At 40.0% G+C, this 21,636-nt stretch overlaps 1 protein-coding gene across 7 annotated transcripts in view; it reads left to right on the top strand.

Annotated features, from left to right (window-relative positions):
• The window catches only part of LOC131692830 (zinc finger protein jing homolog), a 252,302-nt gene extending 240,322 nt beyond the window's left edge, over nt 1-11,980 (top strand). For all 7 annotated transcript variants that reach the window (XM_058980140.1, XM_058980134.1, XM_058980139.1 and 4 more), the window contains one exon: nt 1,516-11,980. In XM_058980140.1, coding sequence (XP_058836123.1) covers nt 1,516-2,050 — 535 coding nt within the window. In that variant the 3' untranslated portion in view covers nt 2,051-11,980. The remainder of the gene's footprint in view (nt 1-1,515) is intronic.
• The last annotated feature ends 9,656 nt before the right edge of the window (nt 11,981-21,636 follow it).

Raw genomic sequence — 21,636 nt, 5'->3', positions numbered from 1 at the left:
AATAACTTGTAGTAAAAAAATTAGAAAACATCCTGAAGTGCACATTGGCGTTGACTGAACAGTTATTCCAATTATTAAACATACAAAAATCCGGCTAATGCAAGAAATAAATGTTTTGTCACCTTCCGGGGTAGAAGAAAGAATCCAGCGGATAAACTGCTCATTTAAACCGAGCGATTCCACATATCATTTAGAACAACAGATTTTGTCAATCGACTAGTAGTTTTTAATGAAACAAAAACACAATTGTTCTTTCAACAAAAAACTAAAATAAAATATAATAAAAACGGGCTCACCGGCCAAAAATGTGGAGTCCAAAATTCTCCAAATTAGTCGACTTCTCACCACCATCCTGGAATCTTCCGCTTCTGCAGCGGATCACGTATCGTATTGTATTGATCGCTTGTTTGGTTCTTACCAAAAGGCACCTTCACTTTGTCAACGAATCAACACTTGAACAGTTCCGAAATTTAAATAACGAAACTGGTCATCATTACGGAAATTCTAAATTGAGAGCAAAATGTCACTGGAAAAAATTAACGAGAAAAAAACGAACTGTCTGCAGTCAGACCTCGCCTACTATTCTCAAACGGATTTTCATGTGTGATTGACAAAATCGGGTCCACTAATGAGAAATACAAAATCTTCACATAATTGCGTAATACAGAAAATTTACTTATTATTTTCTCTAATTTGAAATGTGCCGGAATAACTTGTCTTAGAAAAATTTAAGACAAGCCCTGATTTAAAGGAATAATCGTAATTATTGGAATTGGCGAGTCGAACATAACCCTAACACAAACATATTCAGAACCATATGCAAAATAATGTTTTTTTTTAAATATTATTTTAATAGTTTAAGGCCAATGTCACGCTATCTCGAAAAGTATAGGCTTTCTGGAATTTGATGGAGCACTTCGCATGATGTTTGCCGCATTCTACATGCATACCGTATCGATAGAGTTGGAGGAAGTATTCGTTTTGCCCACCTAACATGCAAATTGAATGATACACTGCAAATTCAATTGAAATCTGAATGAGTACGTTTTATTTGAACAAGTGATTTACCCATCTGATCCATGACTGAATACCGGAAAGTTGGCACGGAAAAGATACCGATATTTATGTAGTATATTCGAATGCTTTAGCAAATTTCTTTCTAAAATACTTCGTCAGTAAATCAGCTACTCAATCGCAATCTCAATGAACAAATAGTTCGCGTCTGTGTTTGGGTTCTTCAGTAAAGATTATATCCTCTGGAGGTAGTAAAACGGTACTGTTTCTACGCATTTATTGGCAAGCACCATCCTTAAGTTATAATCTCTTTTCTATGTACTACTGTTTTGATCATCATTAATAATGATTCATTATGAAAATTGTGCAACAAATTTGCAAAAAAACAGTTAACGTAAATTGTTAAAACGCAACTTTACTTAGTTTAGATTTATTTTACTATAATTTGACACCTGGCCCGTTTCACCGTTGACTAACCGACTGCCATCTTTCCCCCCACAGCATCTCCGACGACTGGATCCCAACGGCGGAAGTGTCCCTTACGAAAGAGATCTCAATCAACGAGCTGAACCCGGATCAGCGGTTCGAGTTGGAGGCCCTGCTAAAGACCAATCGAAAGGCCAATGCAGAGCTTCTATCGTGTCTCCACGAGCTAAACTTGAAACTGCAAGCGGAGGAGTCTGGCGTCACATGCCGTAGTGGTGGCGGCGGTAGCAGTAGTAGTTGTAGTAGCAGCAGCAGTAGCAGCCGAAGCAGTAGTAGTTTTAGTTCCTCCTCGACCAGTGGCTGCAGCAGTATGAGTACACCGATCCCGTTCAACTCCCGGACGGAGCCCAAAAAGCTGAGGAAACCTCCGAAACAATCCTATTCATCGACGTCGTCTCCGCTTTCGTCGGTGCTATCGTCATCGTCGTCGTCGCTACTCTCAAGCGGTAGTTGTAGCAGCAGTAGTAACGGCGGTGTAGGCGGCGGTAGTAGCAGCAGCAGTAACAACAGCGGAAACAGTAGCAGTTGCTCATCTTCCGCATCATCTTGACCGACGACGGCAAAGTTGATTTCCGATTCGCTCTCACAGAAGCGAACCCGCAAGAGACTCAGCTCTATTCGGCGGCAGCATGCAACGGCAATGCAACGGACCGGTCAAACGCACAGGAAGTTAGGTTATTAAGACAACTTTTTTCCATCTTTCTATGGTAGTTGTGTAGTAAGATGTAGTGGCGGTTTCTGAGGTCTGCGTGAACTGGGGCGAAAGCTTCGTCGCGTCTGATCGGATAGAGAACACACAACATACAGTGGGATCGGGTTTAATTGTACATATATATTACCATCGTGTGCGAAGCTATAGGTGTTTTTCCACCAATGTTAGATTTATTTGACCCACAAGGATGGGAACATGTCAACCGCCATCAATCGATTTCGACCCTTCCGTCTATTTTCTACCACTCGATGGTAAACGCAACTATTCGTTTAGGGAAATTTTTGAGTCTGCGTAATTCTAATTTAGAAGAAGTGGCGCGCTTGATCAGAAAGAAAACAAGGAAGAATATTTAAATATTTAGTTTTAGTAGATCTATTTTTCCGCTAAAAGCAAAATAGCCCTAAAAGGCACATTGAAGAATGTACCGAACAAGGGGCGCACGTTTGTTTTAATCGGTGTAATAATGTGAATGTTTTCTAGGATAATTTTTTTACGTTCTGCGATGGAAAGCGGCTATCGTATGAAAGAGAGCAAAGTATAGAATTAATAAAAAAAGATAATATTCAATTAAAAAGAGAGTGATTCGTTGATCTCAATAAGTAAAAAAGGAAAGCAAAACAAAAGTTTAATTATTTGTCAAATCGTATTGCTGTGAGATGTGGTTGATCAGGTCCTTTATCCTGTCCATTGATTTTGTCCAACTGAACGTCTGTGAGTACTTTATAGAAGCAGAATGGTTCTTTTTTCTCATCGAGCAATGGTAGTTAAAGCGAAATTTTGTTAGTTAAACATCGTTCAAATAATAAGTTAGCGATATTGCGCATTTAATATTGTAAATTTTTATAACAGAATTTCTGACCCTAGTATTAGTTGTTTCTTTTTCGAGTTTGGAAAGTCTGATTCAGTACGGGGGATGAGCATAGAAATACAAGGCGAATGTTTTACCAACGAAGCAAGCATAAGTCCAAGGACGTTTTATCTGCCAAGTTTTAGAACGAACACAACAGCATTCGACCAGATCCCACCAGTGTTGGTTTGAATTTACCACCACTAAGGTGCCACGGAGTGGTAAGAATACACTGGCTAATTTAAAAAAATATGTAATACATATGATTATGTTTCGGAACAGCCGACCTGTTAGAATACTTGTAAAATGTCTAAGTTGGCTTCACCCAAATCTAGGCTGAAATTATTTTAAATATTTTTGGATAGTTGCGGCTCTCCATCATTTGCTAAACTTTTACACTAAGGCGTACGGCTCTATTACTACAAGCAAGAATCAGCTATCAATCTTGGGAAAATCTGATATTGAAATCCGTAAACCTCATTCATCGCGATCTCGAGACATCCGTGAATAGGAGAAAAGGTAAAGGATATCGATGGAGCATGCGAAAAGTGAGTCGTTCATTATGATCTCGAATAATGTCAAGCAGACGCATAAGGTCGCGGTACTGCGTTGCACACATTTCGTGTATCTTACTTCTTGTGAATTGTAAAAAGTTAAGCGAATTCCCATCTTGCGGGAAAGTAGCCCTGCTGCAGTGAGAGGTTGAAAATCTTTGGTGGAGGGCGACAGAGAACATCTGCACATCGTTTAAGTACAGTCGAGGGAATGCCGTCCGGTCCAGCGGCAAATAGTTGGCATGTGATATCCTGTTACGCCAAGTGAGGCGTGCTGAAATCAAAAAACTTCACGAGGTAATTGGCAAGTAGCTTCACTAACCTGCTGAGGAGAAGGTATCGTTGAACATTTACTTGAACTTGCTGCAACCGGTCTCGTTCAGGAACATGGATGACAGCAAGCCGCATTCGTTTCTCTTGGTATTGACGAATGATAAAAACAGTTTTGGGTGCCACGAAATTTTTTCTGTGTGCTTTTCATGTACTGATAGTAGAGAAAACGGTTATTGGCGCTAGCATGCAATATTGAATTCACGTCCGTGGTAAGTTGTACAATGGTTGCAGCATTTCCGAATAGCAGATGAGCTACGCTCATTCCTACGATCTGAAGGCAAGTAAATTGAACCCATACTGATAACATTATGCGGTGCTTTTATAAGGATCCATATTTGTTCAAGAGAAGCGGCAAAAGGAGCACTGAAACTGTTAAATTTGATCAACACGGCTATTAAAACTCCCCCGCCGCGAGGTTTTGAATTATTTTACTGTAGAGATCGGTGCGAAGCACGTTGTACATGGTGCCGAACAGTTTCGATGAGAAGATACGGCAATCGAGCCACATTTTTGTAAACATTATCACATCGTATTCTGCTTCAGATACTGCCTAGAAAAATGGATCAATTTTTGTTCGCAATCCCCGTACGTTCTGATAGTAAATGCAAAATTTGTCTTTATGAGTAGGCTGGAAACTATCAAATAAATGGCGATGCTTTCACTAAAACATCACTTCTTTCAGTTATCCTAACGTAAAATCCTACCGTTAGGACGTCTCCTTTTTGGCGAATTGTGGATGTTTTTGGAAAATTATTTGATCTCTTCTGTGGACTTTCGCTAGATCATCATGAACATTATACCAGAATGAACGCTAGAGAAAATATAACCGGAAGATTAAATCATCGACGTTTTCGCAAATGTACTAATTTACCAACACTAAAAACCTTTGTTGCTCTGGTTCCCATCCTGTGAATAGTACTGGCTTTTGCCGCTTTATAGCGCAACTTTTGAAATCCTCACAATCAACCAGAAATACAATTAGATTAGTGTTTAGCCAGTAGTAAATTGTTACTCTGAAAGGTAACACATTCCAGATTTCAATAAGTATCCTTTCATGGATGGCGCAATTCACCCGTTCGTTCCAGTCATTCAATTCCAGTGTATACAGTTTGCATTAAAAACACATTTTTTGGAAGGATGAAAAAGAAACTATAAAAGTTATCAAAACCAAACTAATTTTAATTGATTTCTGTATTGATTCATGAAAATTACTCCATTCCTTGATGGACGGCCTTGCCGCAGTTGGCCGGAACGTTGTCCACCACCAGACAAGAAGAGAATTATTTTAATATTCTTCACCTTATTGACCGGCTCCTTTTCGAGTTGCTTCAGGTTCGCCCAGAAATTTAAAATTGGACGTACCTGAAGGATTTGGAGGGTTGGCGTTCGTAGGGTCGACTGCGAATTATAAACGTTACATCTCCTTCAGCGACTGCTTCGCGTCCAGATCTGGCCAGAACACGACATCCTCCATCGAGTGGTGTTACTTTATGAAGACCACAACTTCCAGTAGGCATGCTGTATAACACCCTGTTGACTGCAAGTTGCGTAGAATTAAAAACTGGCTCTAACATCCCAGTCTCTCTGATTGTCAGCCACAAAACGATCCTTGGGAACTTCGTGTGGAAGATGGAAAGAGTGTTCCACATCAAATTGCATCACGGAAAAAACGCTGTAGAAAATTACCTACTGGACCGATCCTTTTCAAACTTTCAGACAATAAAATATAATCCATTAGTACGCTTATTTATTTCATTCAACTTCAATACCATAACCGCCCGCTCGCACCTTACGCTTAACTCCACTCATTAGGTTCTGTACAACAGCTGGCTGCAGCTTCTTCTGTACGGAAACCCAATTTTTCTTTATGTCTTCCGCAGATTTGATCTCTTTGGCATGCTTCCGTAGTGCTTGCTTCAAAACTGCCCAATATTTTTCGAGGGGCCTTAATTCCGGTGCGTTGATATCCTTGGGTACTAAAAAGCTCAGTTGGCTTCGTATTATTTCAGTACATTTGAATAGTGACACGAAGCTAGATCAGGCCAGAAAATCGCATGACCTACGTGTTGCTTCAACAGAGGAAGCAGACGCTTCTGTTGGCACTCCTTGAGGTAGATCTACCAATTTACAATCCTGGTAGTCACGGACTGCGCACTCCGTTTGCCACATGAGAAAATCGCAAACTTTGAAAGTTTCTGCTTCCTTACTTCCTCCGGAACATCAAACTTGTGCCGGGCGGTGAAAAACAATAGCCCCGGAAACTACCGGAAGTCTGCCTTGGCGTAAGTTTCATCATCCATGATGAGACAATGAGGCATCTGGGTGTTCAGTTTCCGGACCCGTGACTTTCCCACTGTATGTTGCCGTTCGTCACCATTTAGAGCCTTCAGCACTTTGTACGTATGCAGCCCCTCCCGGTCCTTGGCTCTCTGAACGAAAGACTTGGATAGATTGAACTTTTTGGCCTTATCCCTGAGCGATTGAGATTCCGCTTAAACGCTTTCACTAACCGCTTGTGATCCTGATCACTATTAGAACATTCATTCTAACCGCATTTTTCCTTCCGTTCGATGCTCAGAGTTTGATAGTAACGTTAAATCAGACGACTCACCGTTGACTGTACGATTCCGATTTGTTTTCCAAAGTCCCGATGAGAGAGTTACGGATTTTCCAGGTGCTTGCGCAAAATCGATTCGCGACGTTACTTTTTGGGTTATGTGTTTTTCCCAATTTTTGAAAAACTGACAGCGATATACAGGGATGCCAGATGAAAAATCTGTGCGCGGCCCATTTAAAAATCTGTGCCAATCTGTGTTAAGGAAAACGTACAAATTTGTCTCAAAACAAGATGTGACGACCTTTTTTTTGGCGAGGCAAAAATAAGGCGCAAGGTCAAAAATTGAGAAATCTGTGTTAATCTGTGCATTGTAGAAGAAAACTGTGGAAATATGTGAATTAAAATTGAAATCTATGCAGCATATTGAAAATATCTGTGAAACACAGATTAATCTGTGCACCTGGCATCCCTGGCGGTATAAATACAGTGTAAACAATACACTCTAAACTACTTCTACCCAAATTTTCTGGAGAAAATACCCAATAAGTTATTTTCTACCAGCGATGCCACATGTTTTTTTGAAATGTCTGTTGAAGAATAACTAAAATGTCTGTAAAAGTCTGTAGATGGTTGTGTAAATCCTAGTTACACTAAAATTTTACTTTAAAATAGATTGAAAGTAGAATTTTATTGTGAAGGAATCACTCGTATTCGAAAACAGTTATTCTAGTGCAATTTTACTAAACACTATTACCCTTTTAAAAGACTGTAGATCTCTGGCTACTTCTGTAGGAGACATCAAAAGTCTGTAAAATACAGACATGTCTGTAAATCTGGCATCGCTGTTTTCTACAGCATTTGAGGGGCACTCTTTACTTCACGTGGTTGCTTATCTCCTTCCTGGGAAATGTGAAATAGCTGATCCGCTGTCAGCCATTGCCGGCGAGCGTCGGGTACTCCTCCTCGCCTATGATCACAACTACGCGCTTCGCAGGAGACACATCCTAGACAAACAGCTTAAGCAGCTGCTTCTGGGTGATCGTTTGCGCTTTCGACACGGTCAGCCTCTACTTCCGCTGCCCCGTGACATTGACCATGTTGGCCAAATACTTTTGGACCTCCCGGCCCAACCCGCAGAAGGGTTCGCCATCTTGCCTTCCGTCTTCCGCTTCATCCTTTATTGCCCCTTCCTGTCACACGAAACCGTCTAATGGCCGAAACCGGGTTTCGTTCAATATTCCAGGATCGTGAACGTTTTCCATGTGAATGAGTAGAGTACACGTTGATAGCTTTTCGTTTACTAGATTGACGCGAGCTGCCATTGATAAATGATAGGTTCTCTTTGACGTATTAAGAACTTATTCTGAAGGAAGTTGCCGTGACGCTGGCGTTCTTTTCAATTGACGGAAGCAGATGGTTCGTGTACATACTTTATGCACTTGTATTGGATTGTCAACTACAAATATCTAGCTAGGAATGGATCAGTGCACAAGAAACCGATATCTATCTGGAGCGTTTGAGTTTTGCAAAAATAAAATTATAATTTCGAGATTACCACCAAGTGCGGTACTGATTTTGACCGAATTGATAGATAATCAGATAGACAATTCGAAATGGCCGACAAAGTGTTGCCTCTAGTTTGAAATATACTGGCACGAAGGCGCTAGTGTTTTCACGGTAATCATTCGAATATTTAGAATTTTTTGGGGTGGGCGTAGCGTAATTGGTAAATCAATTGCCTTGTACGCAGCGCACCTTGGTTCGAGACCCGACCCCGCACATAGGGTTAGAAATTTTTCATAAGAGATTTTTCTAACCCGAAGAGGCGAACGACCTTAAGGTTAAAACCTATATAATCGAAATAAACAAAAAAATATTTAGTATTTTAAAGTTTTATGATTGTTCTTAGTGATGAAACATTTGACATTGATGGACGTCAGTTCGGTTTATCAATTAATATCACTGATTGAGTAAAATTGTTTATAGTCCTTATTAGGCTTTACACTAACCTAACACAACCTCATATAATGAACCGAATGAACTTCACTTGACAATTCTCGGTGATGTGTTTACAACAGATGAACATCCCTTGCATTCAAATTCAAATAACGAACAAAGTAATTGAATACTTTACGGTGACGTGACAAATGAACTGAGTGTTCATTTTTTACAGCTCGCTTGTACTGTTTACATGGACTTAGAAAATTTCTTTGCGATTTGTTTCGAGCGAATCTAGTCGTCCACAAATTTTTCTAAGTCCATGTAAACAGTGTAAGCGAACTGTCAAGAAAAGTAAGGTTAACCGAGTCAGTGAAGAACCTAATTCATTCGTATCGTCATCTTGTAGAATTCAACTCGATCTGAATATTTTTTGGAACCTGCTTGACGAGAAGACGTTATATTCCATTGAATGCTGCATAGGGTAGACGAGTCCTTATCCATCTCATTAGACAGGATATCACACTATTTCGTTGATAACTCAACTTAGAGTTACTGGATTGCGCTTAAATAGGTATCATCAGTTTCGTTTCGTTCCTAAGAAGCAATACAGTTAAAAATTTTGCTTAAAAAATGTAAAATTCTCGTGTTTGAACGAAGCGAAAAGTCGAGTACAACGTACCCTTATTCATCCTACCAATTGAGCTAATGCGTTGAATAGAGATAGCAGATACTGCCCTAACTAATGTATTCAAATAGGTGGGATGAATAGAAGAGCTAAGATGAATTAGCGCGCAGAAACCCTACATGATGGGAAGAACCATTCTACTGCTATCGAAGTTGCACCAGTTCAGAATAAGCAATACAAATTTATTACTTGCCGTTATTCTACACTAAGGGTCGATTTCTTCACCCACGCTTAACTTTTAAACCAGGTTCGATGCATCGGTAAACCAGGTTTAAAGGTTAGGTCGAGTAAAGAAATCAGTCCTAAACTATATACAGCAGATTACGTTTTTTTAACGTGACTTCCAGATTGAACCGGTCGAAAAATTGCGTTGGTATTGCCACTGTACATAACCAAACTGTGTCTAACCGAAGAACCCGAAACAGATCTATATTAGATACTATTCCATCCTGTAAATAGCAAACTTTATCCAAATAGAAACAACAAAACAACACAAACATGCCGCAAGGTGTCGCACTGTACAAAGAAAACTAAATAAACACTATATTTATGTTACCCTTAAAAAGAAAGTGGTATCCACGCGCAAACCAAAAACTGTAGCAGTCAAAACTTAACGAGTAACCAAATTTCCCGTTGTAAAAAGTTCGAAACTATGTACAATTGCATACATACCAACGTTGACCAAAATCTGCCATCTGGTGACGAACCGGTCACCATCCGCACCCAACATAGGTGTTGAGCCCCAAACGACCTGTTTCTTTCCCTCCATCCCTCTTTGCCTATATTTATCGATGAGCAATGTTTAATATGTGCTTTTACTGTTTTCCTTTTTCACTGTTCAGTAGTAACAAAAAAAAACTGTATATCGAAACCCCACGTATGTCTTTCCACGCGACCAAGTGTCTGCATTTCAAGCTATTTATCCGTCGTGTATTTAGTTTGTTATTTTAATCAAAATCTTAAATAGGTTTTAAGCTATATAAGCTGCAATCGCAGTACGTATTCAAGGGGAGAACTTTTTTTAGACCATCTAATCGTGTATCATTCTACTAAAGCACGCAGAAGGTATATAGTAACGAAAATACACGTAAATACACACGCGCCACTCGCCAACATCAATAAGAACAAAAGAACAAGAAATAATAGGTGTCTATGACTTATATATACATATAGTGTTACGATACTAGAAGTTAGCGAAGCGATAGCAAAAAAAAAGAACAAGATGTATATGGAAACAATAATAAGAAAGTCATTTTCCCCCCATCACTTGTGTAATTTTTAGTGAGAAAAGTGAGATTTAGCCGAAAGAAAACATGCAAGCACACAAACACCCATATGAAAGGTGAAATCATTAGTGTAACATTTTTTGTTGTGACTAAATTAACTAAAGACGATTATGTGTTAGGAAAAAAAACGAAAGGTAATAAGTTTTCTGTCGAAAAAGATCACTGCCAAAACAAATGACTGATTAAGTGATTAAAGCAACAAACGAATATGGTACGAAGACGAACAACACTTAAGTAGCGATGCGAACCTCAACAGGGACTAACCCAGAACAAACATCGCCCTGACCGGTAGACGTATAGCAAACTTATTCAGACTTATTCAGATTTTCGTTGTATCGTTTGAGTGATGCTAGGCAAGCGATTTCAAACTGAAGAGATAAATATATCCAATCGATCATTCAATCAATTCATTGAGTGCAGTATTTTCTCATGAAGCGAACGCCTGTTTTTACATCACGTTGAACCACTAGAAAATTGCGTGACATAACCAATCAAGTGTACTCATTTCGAGCTGTTAACAATGATTTTGACACTGCCATAAATTTACAAAACAAAAGATAGATTTAGTCACTGGCTCAACGAAGATGAAAGCAACCAGGCGTATCCATCGGAATTGGTGCAAAATACATCCCCCTTCTTACTTATCCACACACATACATACACACAAACGATGCAATTTGGTTTCAGTGAAACCGCCAAACAAAACAAAAAGCAAACCAACTGCCATCAAAACTGCATTCATTTATTCTTCTTTCGAATAAGTAATCAAACCTACATGAGTGCTGGCCACTCGTTACATTTACAAATTGGAGAACGATTCACCTGGTCTCATGTATCGACACGAGGCAAAACAACGGTCATATTTAGTTCAACCTAACATTTCCTGCCAAACTAGGTTGCGAGAGAGAGAAAAAAAATACGCGAAATTCATTAATTATTATTCGCTTACTTTTGGACTGAGCAAAATTTTTATTAAATAAAAATTTAAACAGAAAAAACTGAATTAAATTAATTTTTTATCGAGTGTAAAGCTACTTTTTTAAAGTAAGGTCATAATTCACACACGTGTAGCGCGTCTAGCGCATCGAAAGCAGACTTTTAGGTTATATTATTTTTTTCGCGGTAAGCAAAATAATTTTCTTCGAATAGAAGCGAATGTTTAGATTTTTACGTCCCACCCACTAGAAGAGAGTAGCAAAAAATAAAGAGTGAACAATACACAGTTAGTTTAATTTTTTTCTTAAATACGTAGGTAAAATGGCGCAAAACATAGCACGTGGTTACGAAGCCGAACATGTGGCAGAGTGTGGAAAGTCCAAAAACAGTCACCTGTACAATTGTAACACGAAAGTGTAAACACTTATTTTCTCGACACAAGTTGTGTGTTTTTTGTACGTTAGATTGTGCTTTTTTTCTTACCCTTAGGTTTGTTTTACTCTACTTAGCTCGTAATATTTCTAGCTGTATCTTTAGTGTAAAATATTTTAGTTTCGATAGAACTCCTTATCAGTTTTGTAGTAAATGTTACACTGTAATTAAATTCTAAAACCGATACTAATTTTAACTCTGGTATACAACAATATTAATATTAATATTAATAATAATTATAATAATAATAATAGTGATGAAAATATTCGATAAACCATTGTTTTTATTTGGTTCGCATGATTTTTCACATGGCCCATTTTTCATTTTCCGTCTTGTTCCGTTGTTGTCGATTTATGTTCCATTCCTTTATTCACTCACAATCATTCATGTACAGTTTAAATTTTCCAATGCATTAAAGTGCCAATGAATAACAAGATTGTTAGATCACCTCATGTTTTATGTTTGCCACTTCTGGTGACCTGGAAATCGTCGATGCAGTACAATCGCAAAGAAACCTTTTCCATCAGGTGATTTCCTGAAGGGTTATCGGAAGATCCATATACTCCACTTCAGCAGTCGATGGAACAACGGTAACTTGTCTTCTGAAAACTGTCATCACTTCGCCTCGGCACCACTTCCCATAGTCGGTGTTATTGTATCCCAAAAATTGGTAATTTGTTCTGATTGGTTCTAGAATCCGTTCGACTATTGCACGTAGGAGTATTTGATTGAAAAACGTGGCCGAAATTATTTGAATGTTTATTTACAGCAGAAAATAATATTCAAACAAAATTGTACACAAAATCAATGATTTAGTAATAGTTTGTAGCTTTGTGTTCGTATACAAGTGCAAAAAAGCTTTCTGGTAAAATCAAAGTTTTGCCTTATCTATTATCGAAGACTACATATCAAGAAGACTGGAAACTCTGTCCAGAATCTGGAGACAGGAACAGCAGCACCTCTTCTATTCTATTCTATTCTAACCCTTACACAGCCAGTATTGAAAAGCATCCTGGAAAACACTGCCGGTATTCTAGTGTTTTTCTTGTCAATATTAATATTTGAAGCATATTTTCATATGTCGCAAATATTAAAACGGCCAGGCCTACTGTGCAGAGTTGGGTTTGAAGATGTTTCAAAATTAGACGGCAACTAAATTATTCATTTAATGAATAATTCAATTAACGAATTGTTTTAAAAGAGGAAGAAACGAGGACAACCGTACCGACCGTTTCAGTTTGAAGGGGATATAATAAATCGTTGGGAGTGACTTGGCTAAGAAGGTTAATGTCACTCCTTTGGTCCTTTGTGATGGGACAGAGGTATTTACACCTTGCCCTGGCTAAAAAGCCTCGGTTAAAGCGCCTTTACTCGCTCTCATTATTGACCAGAACCAATTGAGATTGCAAAACGTTTATTGGAACAGCATGTTTGGGAATAACATGATGAGCCACATCGTACAATCTATACTGATTCCTGCATGCTACTCAATACTGACGCCGACCCCGTCCGAAAGCACATCATCTGGGAAATAATGAAATGTTAGTCCGATATATGTCGCTGCTAGAGACCAAGGAATCCTCTGCATTTCCACATGCATCACGGGAAGGGGAGAGTTGTTAGTAAGTATGCCAATAGCGTAATAAAAATTGCTCTGGGCAGCCGGCTGCCGATAATTCGGGAAATTTATCATTTGTCGTATTAATATGATTGGGCAAATAATCAACTTTAACTCCAGATAGCCGGCTATGCGGAGCATTAATTATGTTTTATTAAAACTGTGTCGTTCACTTTTCTATCGAGCGACAAATTTTTCGTGGTGCGTCGTGTTGATGCTAATTTTACCCGGCGATTGATTGAATAAAAATCGGAATCATATACAACAGGTATTTGAGTTTACCTCTTCCGGGTAAAAGTAGTACTTTCCATAGTGACACACGCACACATATTTACTTTTACGTAGAGCTTCCTACCTTCGTACCACAGAGCCGCTGTAACCTCTGTCGCTTCTCATTTATATGGAAGAAGAAATGAGACGTCAGTCTTCTTGATATGTAGTCTTCGCTATTATGTAAAAAAGAAATTTTTGCATGCTAACCAGGCGAGGCATGTTTGATAGCTTTCTGCGTTATCTCGTTTGGCATTCTAGTCACCTCCTCAAACACGGACAGATCTTCTTTGGAAGAATGTTTCTTATTTTTGTTTACACGTCTCAAATTTCAAGGTGTAATTGATTTCCACGGCTTTCCTTTTATTTATTTATTAACAGATTAAGGCCGAAGTGGCCTGTGCCGTATACAAAAGATTCCTCCATTCCACTCGGTCCATGGCCGCGCGTCGCCAGCCACGCAGTCTGCGAAGGGTCCGCAAATCGTCCTCCACCTGGTCGATCCATCGTGCTCGCTGCGCGCCACGTCTTCTTGTACCGGTCGGATTGTAATTGAGAACCGTTTTCACCGGGCTATTGTCCGACATTCTGGCTACGTGCCCGGCCCACCGTAGTCGTCCGATTTTCGCGGTATGACAGATGGGCGGCTCCCCCAACAGCTGATGCAGCTCATGGTTCATTCGCCGTCTCCATGTGCCGTCTTCCATCTGTACTCCACCGTAGATGGTACGCAGCACTTTCCGTTCGAAGACACCAAGTGCGCGTTGGTCCTCCACGAGCATGGTCCAGGTCTCGTGCCCGTAGAGAACTACCGGTCTAATCAGCGTCTTGTAGATGGTCAACTTCGTACGACGGCGAATTCTGTTCGACCGAAGTGTCTTGCGGAGGCCAAAGTAAGCACGATTTCCTGCCACGATGCGTCTACGAATCTCTCTGCTGGTATCATTGTCGGCAGTCACCAGTGAGCCCAAGTACACGAGCTCTTCAACCACCTCGATTTCGTCGCCACCGATGCAAACTCGAAGCGGGCGGTTCTCATTCTCTTCTCGTGAACCTCTTCCTATCATGTACTTTGTCTTCGACGTGTTGATGGCAAGTCCGACGCGCTTGGCTTCTCTTTTCAGTCTGATGTAGGCTTCCTCCATCTTCTCAAAGTTTCGTGCAATAATATCAACGTCATCGGCGAAGCCAAGTAGCTGAACGGACTTTGTGAAAATCGTACCACTCGTGTCGATCCCTGCTCTTCTTATTACACCTTCCAGCGCGATGTTGAATAACAGACACGAGAGACCATCACCTTGCCGTAACCCTCTGCGTGATTCGAAGGGACTCGAGAGCGTCCCTGAGACACGTACTACGCACATCACCCGATCCATCGTCGCCTTCACTAATCGCGTCAGTTTGTCCGGGAATCCGTACTCGTGCATAATCTGCCATAGCTGATCTCGATCGATAGTGTCGTATGCGGCTTTGAAGTCGATGAACAAATGATGTGTGGGCACATTGTACTCGCGGCATTTCTGCAGTACTTGACGAAGAGCGAACACCTGGTCCGTGGTAGATCGTTCGCTCATGAAACCCGCCTGGTACTGCCCCACGAACTCTCTTGCAATTGGTGATAGTCGACGGCATAGTATTTGGGAGAGTACCTTGTAGGCGGCGTTCAGCAGGGTGATTGCTCGGTAATTACAGCAATCCAGCTTGTCGCCCTTTTTGTAGATAGGACACACGACACCTTCCATCCACTCCTCCGGTAAAATCTCCTCCTCCCAAATCTTGGTAATCACCCAGTGCAGCGCTTTAGCCAGTGGCTCGCCACCGTGTTTTAGTAGCTCGCTTGGTATTTGGTCAACCCCAGCGGCTTTATTATTTTTGAGCCGGCTAATCTCCTCCTGGATTTCTTGGAGATCCGGAGCCGGTAGTGTAATGTCTTCCGCGCGTGCTCCCAGGTGCGTTACCGTGCCATCCTCGTCGTCTGCTGCATCGCCGTTCAGGTGTTCTTCGTAGTGCTGCCGCCACCTCTAGATCACCTCACACTGGTCCGTGAGAAGATTCCCGTTTGTATCTCTGCACATGTCGGCCTGTGGTACGTGGCCCCTGCGCGAGCGGTTCAACTTCTCGTAGAATTTCCGTGTGTCTTTAGCGCGGTACAGCTGCTCCATCGCTTCGCGATCTCGGTCTTCCTGCTGGCGCTTTTTGGTCCGGAAAACCGAGTTCTGCCTGTTCCGTGCCTGTTTATATCGCGCCTCGTTCGCCCTCGTGCGGTGTTGCAGCATTCTCGCCCATGCTGCATTCTTCTCTTCGACTAACTGCTCGCATTCGCCGTCGTACCAGTCGCTTCTTCGGTCCGGGCCCACCGTACCTAGTGCAGTGGCTGCGGTGCTACCTATGGCGGATCGGATATCTCTCCAGCCATCTTCAAGGGCAACTGCGCCTAGCTGCTCTTCCGTTGGTAGTGCCACTTCCAACTGCTGCGCGTATTCTTGAGCCACTCTGCCATCTTGTAGCCGCTCGATGTTTAGCCGCGGCGTTCGGCTTCGACGAGAGCTATGCACTGTCGAAAGTTTTGAGCGCAAGCATACTGCAACCAGGTGGTGGTCCGAATCTATATTCGCACTGCGATAAGTGCGGACGTTTGTGATGTCCGAGAAGAATCTACCGTCGATTAGAACGTGGTCGATTTGACTTTTTGTTACTTGGTTCGGTGATCTCCAGGTGACTTTGTGGATATCTTTGCGAGGGAAGAAGGTGCTTCGGACTACCATTCCACGGGAGGCTGCGAAGTTCACACATCGTTGGCCGTTGTCATTTGATACGGAATGCAGGCTGTTAGGCCCAATCACCGGTCTGTACATTGCCTCCCTTCCTACCTGTGCGTTCATGTCGCCGATGACAATTTTCACGTCACGCAGAGGGCAACCGTCGTATGTCTGCTCCAGCTGCATGTAGAACGCTTCTTTCTCGTCGTCGGGTCTCCCTTCGTGTGGGCAGTGCACGTTGATGATGCTGTAGTTGAAGAAACGGCCTTTGATCCTCAACTTGCACATCCTTGCGTTGATCGGCTGCCACCCGATCACACGTTGGCGCATCTTGCCCAGCACTATGAAGCCGGTTCCCAGCTCGTTGGTTGTACCACAGCTCTGGTAGAAGGTAGCCGCTCGATGCCCGCTTTTCCACACCTTCTGTCCCGTCCAGCAAAGTTCCTGCAGCGCCACGATATCGAAGTTGCGGGGGTGTAGCTCGTCGTAGATTATCCTGTCACATCCTGCGAAGCCGAGCGATCTGCAGTTCCATGTTCCGAGTTTCCAATCGTGATCCTTTATTCGTCGCCTGGGTCGTTGCCGATTGTTCTGGGTCGTAATCTCTTCTGTATTGTTCGTTATGTGGGTTTTTTAAGGGGCGGCTTATAGGGCCTACGCCAACCACCTGTCTCGCCGGTGGGTCATCGTGCCAGGACTGCTTAAGGTCCCACCTGGACACCAGGACAGGTTTACACCTTCCGAAGAAGGGTAACCCCCCCTTCCCTGTCAGCATACGACCAAAGTTCCCACCGGGGTTGGTTACCCGATCTTCACTAAGGTTACTCGTATCCCAGTCGACGCCACGGGGAGGCCAGGGCTAGGAGTTACTGGGCAGGAGGCTAAGGACCGCAAGTGGGGTCTATTTTATGCCTTCAGGTACAAGAGGCTTACGCACTGCCCAGTCATTGACGACCAATCCACGGCTTTCCTGGACACCATGAAACCAAAGGCTTTAGTATAAAGGTACGCAAAGAGTGTGCAAAGATTGAAGCCAAAAAAGTCTACCTATCGAGCAAAATTAGAATCCAGCTTTGCTGCAGAGATATCAGAGATGGATTCCAATTGTTTATTTCTTTATTCGTCAATCAATTGTAGACTACATTATACAAATATTAAGTGCTTATATACTATCCTGTATACTATTCCTATGTACTATGTTGCCACAAAGAGTTGAAATACTGTTTTAAACTTGTTCGGGGCATGGTAAGGTCAATACTTTCACAATGCTCGTTATACACAGCCATCATCTGGTTTAGTGGTCCGAATTTAGCATAGTCTGTACGGTGATGACCTATCGCGAACAACTTTGTATTGCGTAATTGACGAGTAGGAGCATATAAATTTAATTTTGACAATATCTAAGATGAGTATACGTATACGCTGCATGACGATATCGTTTAGAAACGAGATCATAGCATAGTCCCGACGTTCTTTCAATGTTTGAATATCTATCAACATACAACGTGCTTCATAAGATGGAAGAGGGAATGCTGTCCATCTTAACTTACGTAGTGCATATAATAAAAACTGCTTTTGGATTGACTCAATTCTCACTTCGTGTTTTTTATGAATGGTGACCAAATAATACTACAATATTCTAAAATACATACGAACATATGCTACGTAAAGAGTTTTAATTGTGTAAGGATCTTGAAAGTGATATCCGAAGCGTTTTATAAAATTAAGCATATTTCTAGCTATATGAACAATTGTGTTGTAATGTTCCACAAATTTTAATTTTTTATCTAAGACAACTCCTAAATATCTTATTTTATCGCATTTCTGAACGGTTTGATTACCTAATGTAATTGACACGGAAGCCGTGATTTGTTTTCTGCTAAAAGCCATGAGATTACATTTTTTAACATTTAATTCCAGTACACATTTAATGTTTTTTAAAATAAGACAGATGTCGTTGACATATAAAATGAAAAGAAGAGGTCCTAAGTGTGAACCTTGAGGAACCCCCGAAGTAACTTTAATTATATCAGATTTCATCTCATAGAATTTTTTTATTTGCTGGCTGTTAAATGTTAAATGCGACTTAATCCAATTGAGGAGTCTCATCTCGATTCCCAATTTTTCAAGTTTGAATATTAACATGGGAATGTCCAGCTTATCGAAAGCTTTGCTGAAGTCAGTGTAAAGAGCTTCTATATGATTTCCTTTATCCATGGCATTTAACGAGTAATCAACAAATTCTAAAAGGTTTGTACTAGTTGAACGGCCTTTAAAAAACTCACGTTGTGAATTTGTTATTTCATGTTTGACTTGGTTGAAAATGTTTTTATTTATGATGGATTCGAAAAGTTTGGAAAAGCAAAACAGAATGGCAATTCCACGATAATTGCGGATATCAGATTTTTTTTACCCGATTTATAAATAGGTATTAAAAAAGATTTTTTCAAATCTTTTGGGAAAATACCAGATTCTAGTGACTTATTCAACAGCCAGAATAAAGGTGACGTGAGCTCAGTTGCTAAATTCTGTATGAAAGCAGGTTGAATTTCATCAAGTCCTGAGCCTTTAGTGGCATCTAGATCATTGAGACCAGACAAGATATCTTGAACATTAATGTGACTGACACCAACATCCCTTGAATAATCAGGGAAATAAGAAAAATATTCAAAGTCACGATCATTGTCTGAATAGTTAGAATAAGTTTCTTGAAAAAATGTTGCGAAGAGAGTACAAATATCTTTTGAAGTTTCACCCTCTTTTCCATCTAAAGACATTTTTGATGGGAAGTTGCATGAATTCAACTTAGTTTTGATGTAATTAAAAAAGTTTTTTGGGCATGACTTGATCTCATTTTCAGTTTTTGCATTATATACAGTTAGTACCGAAGAAATAGCCAAAGTTAGTTGGTCACGAATGTTGAGGTATTTTTCCAAATTATCCTGATTATTGTGTTTCCTGTAAATTTTGTGAGCTTTTTGTTTCCGATTTTTCAAATTAATAATTTCCTTGTTGAACCAAATTGGATTTTTGGATGCATAATTTCGTCGTTTTTTCGTGAGTGGAACTTCCTCCTGTATTATTTACCATAAAATACTATAAAAGATCTCCACTGCACATTCAACGTTAGCTTGATTCTTTAAAAGGGACTGCCAATTAGCACTGCTTAATTCATATTTAATATTTTCATAATTTTCTTTTCTATAATCGAAGACGTCCTCGAAGTCACAATCAATGGAATTATGATTCTTGTGCACAAAAATAGAGTGTTCTATTGCTGTGTGAAAGGTTTCATTTTTCCATCAGGGATAATGAGATTCATCAACAAAGAAATCTTCATTAATGTTTGTTAATAGAAGATCTAAATAAGGATTGTGTTGATTTTTTATATGGTTTATTTGATTGAGTCCTAGCAATGCAATTTTCTCAAACATATATTGTAATATTTCGTTTTCACCAACGACAGGAAGTAGAATGCTCTCATTTTCAGAGTCAGGAATAAAATCTAAGCTGCGCTGATTAAAATCACTATAAATATTATGTTTAAATTCTGGAGGAAAATTAGAGATTATTTCTTCAGCTGCTTGAAAGAAAATCTCATATATTGATTTGCTAGCTAGATCCGGTGGAAAGTACACTGAGACAAAAATGTGGATTTCATCAGCGATATGTATGGGACATATTCAAATTCTTTGAATTTTGGTGAGACAATAAGATCGGAATTAAATATAGACGAAACTGCGATGAGAACTCCTCCGCCTGACATTCTTTGGGTTAGTCGTAAATCACGATCATCTCTAAAAACATTATAGTCACTACCAAAAACCTCTTCACTTTTTACATCCTCATTCCAACTTGTTTCGGTACCGAGAATTATCGAAAATGAGGAGCCTAATATATTCTTATGGATTTCGTTCATCTTTAGATAGGTGCTCAATAGATAGGCTTTTTTGACTTCACTCTTTGCGCAACTGCTCTTTATAAACTGTGCCTCAAACAACTTTCATAACCGTGGAATCTACTGGATTACCTGCACTACGTTGGCCGATCTGAACTGCATTTGAACTGTATTTTCTCTGGTTCCAAACAATGGAATCACGTTTGATCAATTTAATATACCCTAAAAATCTTGATTTATAGGAAAAAACCTATTTTCAAGTTTTTCAGCACGAAAATTTTTTTTACGCGGTCATTTTTCAACAGATTTTAAATTCTCTAAGTGTTTTGTAATGAAGAAGAAATGACCACTCCAAAGGTATGCTGTGTTATGTACTTTTGTTAAAAGTACTATGCAGTTTTGGAACAACAATATGAAAGTACCCATTATTTTGCATTTTTTTCATTAAAAATATGAAAATTGCTCTCCATTTTTATTAGGAAGCGTCTTTGTTTAAATAAAAATTTAGGGAGAATATTTAATTCTGCATCCAACGACTTATGATAAAAATCGGATGGAAAATAGCAGAGTTTTTAATTTTTTCCAAATTAGAAACTTGCTTGCATGAACTTTTAAGGGGACAGACTCATATAAAATTTTCGAAAAATAGAACTTTTTTGCTCGATTAAGTTTACATTCAAAAGTAAGTGTGTGAACTTTGAGCTAGGAATTGGAAAAAATAACGGAAGATATTATTATAGCATCTTATAGTGCGAGACAATATCTTACTAACCCCATAAGAGTATATGCGAACAAGTTTCTAATTTGGAAAAAAAATTAATAACTCTACCATTTTTCATCCAATGTTGATGAAAAATAGGTCATTGGATGCAAAATTGAATTCTCTCTAAATTTCTAATAAAACAAAGAAAATCGCAAATTTGCGGTTGTTTTTATATTGTGAACCCAAAACCGCAAAGTGTTTTTGACAAAAGAACATAACATAGCATACCGTTGGAAAGGTCATTTCTTCTTCTTTTTAGAACACTCAAGAGATTTAAAATCGGTTGAGAAATGAGAAAAAAATTTTAATGTCGAAAGTCCCAAAAAATAGCTTTTTGCCATAAATCAAGATTTTGAGGATATACAATATTTTTCAAACATTGTGTTGTGTTTCATTTTGGGAGATCTACAACCTATACTAGGTCACTTGAAAAGTACAAAATCACTGTAATGCCGTGTAATCTTGTGAAAGCAGTTATTACGAAATTCATCGTTTGCTGAGAAAGGGACACGGTGCCGAGCGTGTCGGTCTACCTGTCAGCAGTG

The sequence above is a fragment of the Topomyia yanbarensis genome, chromosome 3, assembly GCF_030247195.1.
Source record: "Topomyia yanbarensis strain Yona2022 chromosome 3, ASM3024719v1, whole genome shotgun sequence".
NCBI classification, from domain to species: Eukaryota; Metazoa; Arthropoda; class Insecta; order Diptera; family Culicidae; genus Topomyia; species Topomyia yanbarensis.
Note: the sequence above shows the minus strand (reverse complement) of the source record. Positions and strands in the feature narration are given on the sequence as shown.